This window comes from Xiphophorus hellerii, chromosome 1 (assembly GCF_003331165.1).
Source record: "Xiphophorus hellerii strain 12219 chromosome 1, Xiphophorus_hellerii-4.1, whole genome shotgun sequence".
Taxonomy (NCBI): domain Eukaryota; kingdom Metazoa; phylum Chordata; class Actinopteri; order Cyprinodontiformes; family Poeciliidae; genus Xiphophorus; species Xiphophorus hellerii.
Genome location: NC_045672.1, coordinates 25,408,284 through 25,421,392, shown reverse-complemented (window position 1 = coordinate 25,421,392; position 13,109 = coordinate 25,408,284). Strand labels below are relative to the sequence as shown.

Sequence of the window (13,109 nt, the reverse complement as noted above, 5' to 3'; positions counted from 1 at the left end):
AGGAAATACAAATAAAACCAAAAGAAAGACTAAAGGTGAGGGTAACAGTACAAAAAAGTACAACACTAAATATTGGTTCCCCATGTTTAATAAGAATAAGTAGTCGATAATTTATAAACTAATATAGGTTTCTCTGGATCTTAAGTTTGGTCTGGATTAGAGAGGTATAAAACTAAATGTTGGTTTCAGTTCTATGGGTTGAGTTCTAGATTTGTACAGTATAAAGCTAAATGTTGGCTCTCCATGTTTGATTCTTGCTCTGGGTTGCTAAGTAAATTGTACTGTTTAAGTTTGTTCTGTTAACCGTTTGCAACTGCGTCACTTAATCATTGAGGCGCCATGATGGACGCCGGAAATGAGGATCGGGAGTATTGAACAGAGCGACTGAAATTATTTCCCCAATTTGTTTTGGCCAATTTATTCATGGCTTCTGCTTGTTCGAGTCGAGCTAATTTGTCTGTGAAGGTAAAACACCTGGTTGGGGCTCAAAGACGGCGGGATTTCCAAAAGTTACACAGCTAACTTAGAAACCGGGTCGGTTTACCTCCTTCCTCCTGACGTGTTGATCAAATGACCAACTTTTCCTGAATTCACACCACATTATTTATATCACTATGTCATAAACAGCGTTTCCCCCTTACACCGTAGCAGACTTAAAAACGAGATGCTAATGTAGCCTGATTAGTAGTGATGGGTCCGGCAACACCGATGCGTCGGCGCATGCGTCAAGCCCACAGACAAAACCCCGTGTCGGTGCGTGTGTTGCTTTCAGGAAGTCACGTGACCGATACAGGAACTGTTTCGAAATGACGCTGGCGCGCCAACCTGTTTTTATAAGGAAGCAAATCTGCCAACGGGATGCATTTGCCAAAATAATTCCTGATCTTTTACGATACAGCGGCAACTACGGAGCCTCAAGGCAAAGGAAAGGTTTTGTAGTTTGGGACCATTTTGATCTTACATCAGAAAATAAGACATTGGTTCTCACTTCGTTATTGTTTCATCCGGGTCTTTTCAGTTTCTACTTGATCCGTCTGAATCTAAATTCAGCTGAAATTTACTCTTAGTTTACTTTCATATTATGTTCTGCAGGTCCAGCAGGTGTCAGTATTCAGTGACACAGTATCGATACAGTTTTGCTTTGGGTCGAAACGCTTCATGACGCCTCATTTACCCATCACTACTGATTAGCATCAGGCATGTAGCCTGTAGCCTTTTGTCCATAAAGGCTACATGACGGTGCGTCACTGTTTCCATGGTTACGGTTAGACCCGTACTTTCTCCTTTATGCGATATTTTATATCTTTCTAATCATACATACTTATAACATATATGAACGTTAGTCGTCTTCCCTTGTAAAAATTAGGGTGAGGGCATAACACCGAGGGCTGCCAGTCAGTATGATTAACGGCTGTATAAAAGTTATACAATAAAATGACAAGTTTGGTTTGCATGCTTGTCTGTTTGTGCAGTCGACCGCGCAGCTTCCTGTGACCATTTTTAAAGTGAAATCAACTAGATAGAAGAAATATTAGGTTACAGATGTCTGTTTGTAGACTAGCATTAAATGAACGCATTGCTTGTTTTGACGGCCGTCATGGCGGAGTGGGCGGAGTTCTGGAGAGCGTGACGTCACGCGCAAAAGGTCAATACTATTTATTTATGGGCTGTTGATGCCTGACGCTAAGTTGAAGGTATTATCTGTTTTAGAGGGAGACACAGAGCAGATTTACATTTAATTTAGAGAAAAATATAAAAAGTTTTCCTATTTAAATAATAATTGCTCTTATTAAAATCAGTGCAATCAGTATAATGTGACACTCTTCAAAGCAGTTTGATTTTTGGATGTCAGAAATGGTCTTTGTTTACATTTCTTTAAAAAAAAAAATTTAAACCCTTCAAAAAAAAATGTAGAAAAATTCAGAGTGATGTTTTCCCTGACAGCACAATAACTGGGTTGGTTACATGGATTATTTTAAGGTTTCCATGTAGAGACAGTGATTTTTAATGGGAGGCTGTCAGCTGGTGGAATACAGATCAGAGTGCAGCACATTTATTGCTGTCTGGCACAATCTTCCAGCTTCAAATTTTCACACCGTGTTCTTCTTTCATGCATCATTAAACGTGCAAGAGACGGTGCAACCTTTTTGTATTTGCACATGGTTTATAAATGAGTTTTATTGAAAAGGGCAGAAAAATCCACAGTTAGAGCTGAAATGTTGCAGAAATTAGATTTTGAAAGAAGAATTTTTATACTGCTTTTACTGCAAAAACTTTATATATACTGTATATCCCAGTAAGTCCTAGTATAGAGTATCAAACGCATTAAAGAATTTATTATGTGCCTTTACATAATAGATCTCATATTGAATCACCGTCCAACGCGACGCTACAGTTAGCTTAAGAAAGGATTGTGTTTAAAAATGATCCTGGATAAAAGGCTTCAGAACGATGTTACACCAAAATCTGTGAATTATTCCGGCCATGATAATCTGCGACCAGTGTGAACCTGGGTTAAATATTATTTGAAAACTAGCACTGCACTTAAAATGGTTTTTTAATCGTTTACCGATTTATTAAACGGTCACAGTTGGTTTACATAACGACAGTACACTCAATGTGATGGTCCGTCGAACAGTGTTATTATTTGCATATTAATTATTATGCAAATTGAACTTAAGTGTCATAAAAATTAAATTTTGTGTTGTGCTATTAAATTTATAGATGGTATTGTGTGTCAGGGCTTTTTGAATCACTATAATTAATTTCAGGGAGCTGGTTGATTAGTTTGTCTGGTGAGCTCAATTAAAGTAAATCTACTTAAGAAGGATGTTCCACATTATTAAGCAGGCCACAGGTTTCAAGCAATATGGGAAAGAGAAAGGATCTTTCTGCTGACTAAAATCATCAGATAATGTAGTGCCATATGACAAGGTATGAAAACATTAGATATTTAAGGAAAACTGAGGTGTTATCGTACTGTGAAGAGATTTGTGGCTGATTCAGAACAAAGATGGGTTTGTATAGATAAAGGCAAAATGAGGAAGGTTTCTGTTAGACAAATTCATCGGATTAAGAGAGCAGCTGTTAAAATGCCCTTACAAAGCAGCAAACAGTTATTTGAAGCTGCTGGAGCCTCTGGAACCTCGAGGTGGAGGATCCTCCAGAGGCTTGAGGTACATGAAGCTACTATTCGGCCGCCGCTAACCAGAGCTCACAAGCAGAAACGTTTTTCATGTTTTTGAGACTTCCTATATAAAAGTCTTCATTTAAGCTGCTTCAGCACACTGCCTATATCATTATACTTTATCTACATCAGCATCAGGTTCTGAATAATCCTTTCCATTTTTCATCAATAACGGATGTTTCAACATGTTTCTGTCATTGTGATTCCCCAAGTTTGACGCTGGATGTTGAAAGTGACTGGGCCAGATGTGAGAAAATGTGCAGGATGAGTGAAGTTCACAGCTGTCAGAAGACTGTGGAGAATGCAGCCTGTTCGGCTCAGCAGGGCGAACAGGAGCCAATGAAATGTGAGTGTGAAAAAAAAAGTGAAAGAGCCAGACAGAGGAGAGGGGGTGTTGCTATCGGGCTCCTGCAGCCAGAGTCGGACTTTTCTCTGACATCGCCAGGATGGTAAGAAGTTTTTAACATCCGTTTCACCTCATAAGTTGTGACAGAAGTGAATTTATTTTGGATTTTCTGCGTTTGGGTTGTTGGCGACTTTCTGTTTATGAGATTTGCCTCATTTGAAGTTTGGTTGCTTTTTTTTTTTTTTCCCAAAGACAGATTTCAAAAACAAAAAAGCGACACTGGTGATAAATCAGTTGGTTTTCGAAGCTCTGCTTAGAGAGAAAACGAACGTGATTCGAAAAACCGACACAAGCGAAAGAGAAGTAATGTTTTAGTTACAGCCTACCTGTTTGGCAGAGTACATGCCATTGAGATGACGAATACCTCTTGAGGAAGTGCAAGTGAGTAATTGTCAGATATGACCGTAAGTGCTGTTTCAGAGCTTTTAAGTTCTTGTTTAAATGCGTGTCTGCAGGGCACACTGCAAAAACACAAAATGTTAACAACTATTTTTGTCTAGTTTCTAATGCAAATGTCTTATTACAGTCAAAACAAAACTGCTTTATAAGTAACTTTTTAGCAAGATATGGGGGCTTGTTTTAGGTCAATAATTCTTCAATATTGATTTTAAAAAATTACTCGTTCCACTGGCAGATTATTTCACTTATAACAAGACATTTTCCCCAGGTAATAAGTGAAATAATCTGTACTTTTTCTTCAATATTCAAGACTTAAAACAAGCTAGTAAATCTTACTAAAATGCTACTTCAGTGAGATTTATTTATTTTAATGCAATCAGATATTTGCACTAGAAACTAAACACTTAACTGTGTTTTTGTTATGTGTAGGAGATGATTAGGGGCACGGAGAAGAAAAAAAAAACAGAGAAAAAAGTCAGAATTCAGAGTTTAAAGTATTATTTCACGCTGAGCAACTTCCACAAATATAATTTCTTTTAGAAACTACAATCGATTCCTTTGTAAGCACCAATACGACAGACACTTTCCAGTAAAAGTTTAAATTTTTCTGCGTGTCATCATCTGTTCACACAATCCATATCTCTTAGTCTTTCTTGCCTGAGATCCTTAGATAATCCAAAGAGATTATGCTTAAAAAATACTGCCACCTGCCTCACTTTGTGGCCCTGCCAACAATCTGGCAGCGCAGGAATCTTGCTGCCTCCTCTGAGCGCCTTTCGGTTTTGGACCTGACTGTGGCAGGAAAATGTGAAGCAGCGGAGCGGCTGGAGCGTGTTGGCGGATCAGGAATGCTCCGCTCCGACTCGTGAATGATTTGATTGTTTCCTTTCAGTTGGACAAGCTCAAAGAAGGAGATTCACACAAACTTGCTCCAGCAGCAGTTATATCATTTTCTCAGTTTTTTTTTAAAACTTGAGATTATTGGAAAGAATTGTTAGAATTGCTTAGAGGTATCAGCCTAGTGCTTGATAATTTACTGTTCATATATAAAATTATTCACACGTCAATGTATTTCATTTGGATTTATGTGGAAAAAACCAACAAAAACACTTCAAAAATTCAAATCTTACCAAGTATTTTTGGTTTAGTTTCTAGTTCAAACATCTTAGATCACTTGAAACAAGACAAAACCATCTTACAAGTTTTCAGCAAGATATAGCAGCTTATGTTAAGACAAATATTCCTTAATATTGATGAAAAAGCACTGGTGCTACTTAGTTATGCACCGATCCATTATTTTCTCTTCCAATACCGATATCTGAGGTTTAGTATCGACCGATCTGATACAGAAAATGATGCTGCTGAAATGACTTCAAACTTGTTTTTAAATCAGAAAACCAATTTAATTTATAACGCTGCATCAGTGCAGCACACATAAATACACCTACAGCTTCACAAGTTTGGTTAAACATATAAAAACTACTTTAATTTGTTCAGTCAGTGCAATTAGGAGTAAAACAGCTGATGTAAAATAAACAATAAAGAAACTGAAACTGACTAAAACAATATCTTCACAAGTTTGGTCAAAGAAATGAAGAGCCCACTGCATTGAACCCCATTGAAAACCTCCCGGTTATTCCTCCAAATATTGATTTCTGAACTCTTCCTGAGTTAAAACATTAGTATTGTTGTTTCTAAGTTAATATAAACTTGTTTTCTTTGTGTTACTTGAGGTCTGAAAGCACTGCATTATCATTATTTTGATTCACTTCTCATTTTCTGCTAATAAATACAACATTGGAGAGTTGTCAGTAGTTCATAGAATAAAAGAACAATATTCATTTTACTCAAACATATTCCTATAAAGAGTAAAATCATAAAAACTGATCATTTTAAGTGGCCTCTTATTTTTTTCCAGGGCTGTATATTTCTCTCACACATTGGTGAAATGTGTAAATATATTTTCTTGTTGGTTCCTCTATGCTTTCCGCTGCACTTGCCTACCAAGATGGCGGTTCAGTGATGCGGATTGCTTCGGGTTCAGACTTGTGAGAACTATGGTAACTTTACTTGATTGGCCTTTACAATATGACATTAAGATTTGAGCTTCACACCAAACATTGAATGTTATTTTAAAGTTTAATGGTGAAAATATTGGAAACCATTTCAGACAACTTCTGAGTCAACGTTCTTGCGGAAATGAGTCAACACACAGATTGATGGCATTATTGGCTTCCCTATGGCACGCTGCAGAGAGGTTAATCCAGCAGCCTCGGTGTCCTGCTGCGGGTTCAGTCACACACACACGCACACACACATCGTCACATCAATATTATATGATGGAGAGGACAGGAGCCAGAGAAACTGACATTGTGCTTTTTCAGCGCCCCCGTTCACTTTTCAATTTCTGCCCACTTGTTTTATTCTTTAAACTGTCTCTGTGACGACGCTGTAGTTTATTAGAGTGCAGCCATCTGCTCCAGCTCCGGTTAGATGGTGAGAGTAGTGAAAGTGTTGGCTTGTCCTCTGGAGGAAACCTCCAGAGAGTCCGTCTCTCTCTGGCACTGAGACTGGAAAACAGGCTTTCTTACATAAATGATGAGCTGCCAGCTGTGATATGGCCACATTTATGTTTTACACAACAAACCTGTTTTTCTGATTTTCATCCACATCTTCTTGCCTGTGTTTTCTGCTAAAACATTTTTTAAAATGTGTGCCATAGCTGCATTTTCTGTTTTTGTAGATTAAGTTCTCAAGTGAGCAGACTGTTTTATAAACAAAGATGTTATTTTTGTCAGGATTTTCAGGTCTCACTTTCACTGGTGTTGATAGGCAAATAAATGGCACTAGATATGGGGAAATTTTTCTGCCACAAGAGCACACATGTCCAGTCTGACAGCAGGATTTCATGTCTTTTGTTCTAAAAACTTTTAATACTTTTGCTTACATTTTCATTTTGAAAGCAGGATTTCATGTCTTTTGTTCTCATAACTTTTAATACTTTTGCTTACATTTTCATTTTGAAAGCAGGATTTCATGTCTTGTTCTCATAACTTTTAATACTTTTGCTTACATTTTCATTTTGAAAGCAGGATTTCATGTCTTGTTCTCATAACTTTTAATACTTTTGCTTACATTTTCACGTTGAAAGCAGGATTTAATACCTTTTGTTCTCAAAACCTTTAATACTTTTGATTACATTTTCATTTTGAAAGCAGGATTTCATGTCTTTCTTCTCAAAACTTGTAACGTTTGTATTCAAAACTTCTCCTCGCACGCACACTTAGTCTCTGCTCTGATTGTCTGCTTGCTTACGACACATGGAACTGCCTCTAGGCACCGTTGCCTGGCAACCTCTCAGCCAATAGAATGAAAGCGTTGTGCTAGGTGCGTTTGTTTCCTTTTAGCGGGTGTGCCTGTGTGGCTACTATTGATTGTAGCAACAAAATTTTTTTTAGCTTAATTCCTAAAAAATAATCTAAAAATAAATTATATATAGTCAGTCACTATATATATATATATAAATAAATTATATATAGTCAGTCACTATATATATATATATATATATATATATATATATATATATATATATATATATATATATATATTTAAATTAATATATATTTAAATATGTATTGAATATATACATTTATTAAATATATTAAAATATATGAATTAATATATTAATATATATTAACTAATATTATTAATATCAGTATATATATATATATATATATATATATATATATATATATATATATATATATATATATATATATATATATAAAAAATTCCCTTCTCACCCACCGCGGGTGGTTCTTATCCTCTGAGCTCGGGTCCTCTACCAGAGGCCTGGGAGCTGGAGGGTTCTGCGCAGTATCTTGGCTGTGCCAAGGACTGCACATTTCTGGACCGAGATGTCTGATGTTGTTCCTGGGATCTGTTGTAGCCATTGGTCCAGTTTGGGGGTGACTGCCCCGAGGGCCCCGATGACCACAGGCACCACATATATACCATATATATATATATATATATATATATATATATATATATATAGTGACTGACTATATATAATTTATTTATATATATATGTATATATATATATATATAGTGACTGACTATATATAATTCATATATATATATATATATATATATATATATATAGTGACTGACTATATATAATTTATTTATTTATATATATATATATATATATATATATATATATATATATATATATATATATATATATATATATATATAGTGACTGACTATATATAATTTATTTATTTATATATATATATATACTGATATTAATAATATTAGTTAATATATATTAATATATTAATTCATATATTTTAATATATATTATATATTTAATATAATTAATAAATGTATATATTCAATACATATTTAAATATATATTAATTTAAATATAAATAATATATATTATATATATACTGTATTTATATATATTATTAAACATATATTTCATTCGTGCACAAAAGAAGCTCTTGCAAACAGAGTTGTGTAAACAAAACACATCCAGGGTTTTGGAATGTAAACAAAGAGACTCTGTCTGTATTTGAGGCTGGAAAAGTACAAGGTTTGTGGACGAACGTGATCCGACTTCTGGGTCGCGTGCTGCTGGGGAAATCCTGCAGAGCCGGCTGGCTGAATGGGAACGGCTGAATAGAACCTGAGCGCGGGTCGCACAGAGATCCAGCTGTGACAAGTAACACCTGAAATGTCAGGAGTTTGTATGAAGAAGCAGAAAATAACCCCGAGCAGGACAAATAAAAACTGTGGCGTTCCTCTGCTGTGTTATAACAGACCTGATGCTGCTTACAGATGGCATAAAGTTCACAACTAGAGTCTCCAATAAAACAAACTGAATCGCTTGCTGTCGGATGTCGCCACATCACTTGACTTAATAACAATCGTAACTGTAAACAAAATTAAATTAAAGTTGCCATCTCTGAAAGCGTTTAAGATGCAGTAAAGCGTATTTAAAGTTTCAAACAAGGCCAGCTGTTGTTCAAAGATTTGCCTCGCTATAATCCAGCTAAGTAAACTACTTTGGTCCTGATTTAAGGAACTAAGTAAAAAATTTTTCTTGTTTTTTTGCTTCATGATACTGTGATTTGAGTCCATTGATAAAATGAAGGAGTTAAATATCCTGAATCTTTCTGCTCAGGCTCCTTAACTGGATAAATACTGACCAGGGTTGCCAGATCTAACTAACTCAAAGTAAAACCAATGTAGTTGAACTTTACTCTGTCTCCCAGCAACCATATGCACATTTTGGAGGTGTGTGTGCATCCCACCAGCTGCGAGATCAACTCTTTAAGGTTCTTTAAACCTTATGAGACTTTTTCCCCTGATTCGATAATTTGACGAAGGGCTTTTCTTCGACAGTTTTACTTGTACATGTTGAGCTTCAGTCTGCAGCACTGCAAAAACAGAATGTCTTACTAAGTATTTTTAGTCTAGTTTATTCTGCAAATATCTTATTGCAAATAAGAGAAAAGGGAATAACTTTTCAGTGAGATATAGGAGCTTGTTTTAAGTCAATAATTCCTTAATACTGATTTTAAAAAGTGCTGGCAGATTATTTCACTTATAACGACAAGTTTTCCAAAATACAAGGAAATAAACAATAACTTTTTAATCAATATTTAGAAATGATTAACTTATAACAAGCTCCTCTATTTTGCTCAAAGGTTACTTTTAAGTTAGCTTTGTTTTTTTTCAAGTGTACTAAGATATTTGCAGTAGAAACTACTAAAAATGTTTGGTAAGATTTTGTGTTTTTGCAGTGAGCAATACCAAACCAACACAGCTGATCTTTAGCACATTTTGGAGGTCCTGGCTCATTATGTTCATGTTTTTACTGGTGGGAATATTAAGCTTTACAATAATTAGTTTTTCATTAGTGCTCTATTTCTAAAGTGTGGCCCGGAGGCCATTTGTGGCCCCTGGACTGACTGTTTTGGTGGCCCCCAGCTCCATTTCATGAAAGATCTAAAATTTTCTAGAAAAAACACAAGGAAACTTTCAAAAGTTTCAGAAATGTTTAGATTAATCACAAAAAATAATCTCCTAATTGTTTTTTTTTTTTTTTATCAAACTTTTTTTGTTATTTTTAATTAGTGTAAAATTAATGCTCACATAATTTTCTTGCAGTGGAAAATGTTCAGTACAACACAAAGAGCCGCGTTTATCCAGAGATTTTTACTGAAAAGCCGACTTACCTGCACCCAAATCAGCTTTTCTATATTTTATTTAGCTTAGCTAAATTTATTGAGCATTTTGAAAGAAATTGACCCAAATCCCGGTCTTATGATGGTTGATGCTTTTACACAGCAAACCTTCAAGATCCTTTTAGGTTTTGGATCTGGAATGAATAACGTCCCTTTACTAAAAAAATAAAAATAAAGAAGAAGACTTGGAGCAAGCATCAAACACTGCCCAGATTCTGGATGAGTTTTAATGTTTTACAGAGTGAAGTCAGGCTGAGGTGTCATTAGGTTGGCAAAAAATGTCTGTTAAATAATATTTAGATAAATATGTATCTATTGACATCTTTTCTGCAAATGTCAACATCCCATAAAATAATATTTTTATCTATTTGCAAAAGGATTATATTTTCTTTATTATAAAATAATCAAAACGAAAACAGACATAAAAATAATAAACTCTCTTCCTACAGTAGTAGATATTTATCATAAATTATAAATAGCGATTTTCTTTTCATGCATAATTTGTGTCTCTAAATTACTTTTCATCTTGACTGAGGGTACAAAAGGTTGCAGACCTTCATTCACAACCTGCTCAGCATCCTCAACACCCACCTTAACGATGATAACAGTCAATACGTCGCCATGGCAACAACGCCTTTCATCCTAACAACTGCCTCGCCGCCCACAAAAGTCCAACAGCAACCGTCACCAAGCAACCCCCTCCCTGCTCTCCGCTCCTCTATTTAAGGAGCCGAGGAGGAAGAGGAAGAGGAGGAGGAGGAGGACTGGAAAAATTATGCTGCGCGGAATAAAACTCAGCTCAAAAAACTGGAGAGAATAAAACACATTTTTAGCAATGCAGAAGGTAGAGGTGTAGCTAGGTCTGCTGTAAAAATGTAGATTATGGCAATTGTTGCCTCCTTTATAGAGTCTTTTTGTTAAAGCTTGTGTTATGCAACTCTCAACAATCATTTAGCTAAGTCATGTGTTGCTTAAAGGCACAGGATGTCCGGCTGAAGGACGCGGCATTGTACAACGTTTCCCCGTCTGCCCACTCCACACATTCCGGCTCTGGATGTGAAGCAGCAGCCGGGATGTTTGAATCAACTGTAACATGTTGATTTTAATAAACTAACGGAAATGATTACGTTTCCTCTCCTTCTCATTAACTCTCACACAGGAAGTTTCTGATGTCCAGCAGGAAAAGTGACCAATCAGGAGGAGGAAAATAAATGCTGGATTTGGGTTTTTTTTTGTATTGATTAATCAATTAGAAATGATTTGCTGTTATGATTGATTAGCATTTTTCTGGAGTTGATTGTCATGTTCACACACACCTCTGACCCCGGCTGCAACCTCTGTCGGACCGGGCTCGGCTGACAGGAGGGGGCGTGGCCAAAACGGGGAGGAAATGCAGGCAGGAACATGTGACACACACACACACACACACCCACACCCACACACACAAAGACGCGGGTGGACTTTTCTGGTCTGAAACCAGCAGGATTGAAGGATTTCTGGACTAACTCGGTTTACTGATAAGTTTTAACAAGTTTAATCTTGAGTAACTTGTGATTCTTTCTGGATAATCTGAAGTTTTAATGATTGCATTTTGTCTGGTTCCCCTGTAAGCCGGTGGCTCCACAGCTGCTGACATAACACGCTGGTTTTTCCTGTTAGGATAGAGTTACTGGTATGTGGCGCTGCAGAAATTTGTTTATGTAGCAGCTGACTTTTCAGAAAGTTTTACTGCTGCGATGCGTATCTGACAAGGGCAGAACAACAGTGAGGAAATTTATGTCGACTTGGCAAAATGTTAACTAAACCCTGAACTCTTCAACAGGCAGAAATCTTTATGTTGGTCCGGTTACAAAATCATTTTGGGAATTTTGTCAGGAGCTCAAATTGCATAAAATAAAACCTGATAAAAGTTGATAATGAGTTCTAGTAGACGGTGGCTGGGTTCACGGCGCTCCAAAATTTACAAGTAAGTCCATGTTTAGCAGCTTTGCATATAGATGCTGATATTCAGTCACTGTGATCTGGAGGTCAAAATGTTTGCTGCTATAATCTCTCAAACTGTTAATGACTCATAAACTTCTGCTTCTGTATTTCCTCCTCCTCAGTGTGGAGGGGGAGTCCCAGTGTCCGGAGACGGTCGCTCACAAAGACAGCTCCTTCAGCCAGTCGCCTTATCTCCACGGCTCAGAGCGATACACTGACAGCGGCGGCAGCGGCGCCCCCTCGGCTCCCAGGGGCCCGGCCAGCGTGGCCACCTCCAGCCCGGCCAGCCTGGCCTGGGCTCTGCGGAGCCGTCACCAGCCGGCAAGCCTGGCTCTCCGCAAACAGGAAGAGGAGGAGAACAAGAGGTGCAAGGCCCTGTCTGACAGCTATGAGCTCTCCACAGATCTGCAGGATAAGAAGGTAAAGATGCTGAACAGACAGCGAGAGATTCAGAAGAGCAGAATAAAAATTATAAAGTCAGGTCCTCCAAGGATTTTAGAGGAGGGTGGCAGAGTATCCAAACTTTTACTCAAGTAAGAGCAGCACTATTTCAACTTATTTATGCTAAAGTAAAGTAAAAAGTAGCCATCCAAGAAATTACTCAAGAGTAAAAAAGTATTTGGTTAAAGGTCTACTCAAGTACTGAGTAACTGATCAAATTATGAATCATTTAGTCTTTAGAAATTACACCATTAGATGGACCAAAATATAAAGTTAAGTGGAAATTTTGGTATTTTAAGGATGAAAATGACAAAAAAAATCATTTAAGTAACAAAAAATAACCAAATCAGTTTCTTTAAATAAAAAATGTATGAAACGTCAACAAAAACTGTATGTCTTTATCTGGTAAAGTTTTGGTTAAATAATGTTTGTT

General features: G+C 36.6%; 1 protein-coding gene across 1 annotated transcript in view; it reads left to right on the top strand.

Moving 5' to 3' along the window:
* iqsec2b (IQ motif and Sec7 domain ArfGEF 2b) overlaps positions 1-13,109 on the top strand; it is a 49,412-nt gene that overhangs the window by 23,719 nt on the left and 12,584 nt on the right. The window contains exon 2 of the mRNA XM_032545844.1: positions 12,358-12,655. Coding sequence (XP_032401735.1) covers positions 12,358-12,655 — 298 coding nt within the window. The remainder of the gene's footprint in view (positions 1-12,357; positions 12,656-13,109) is intronic.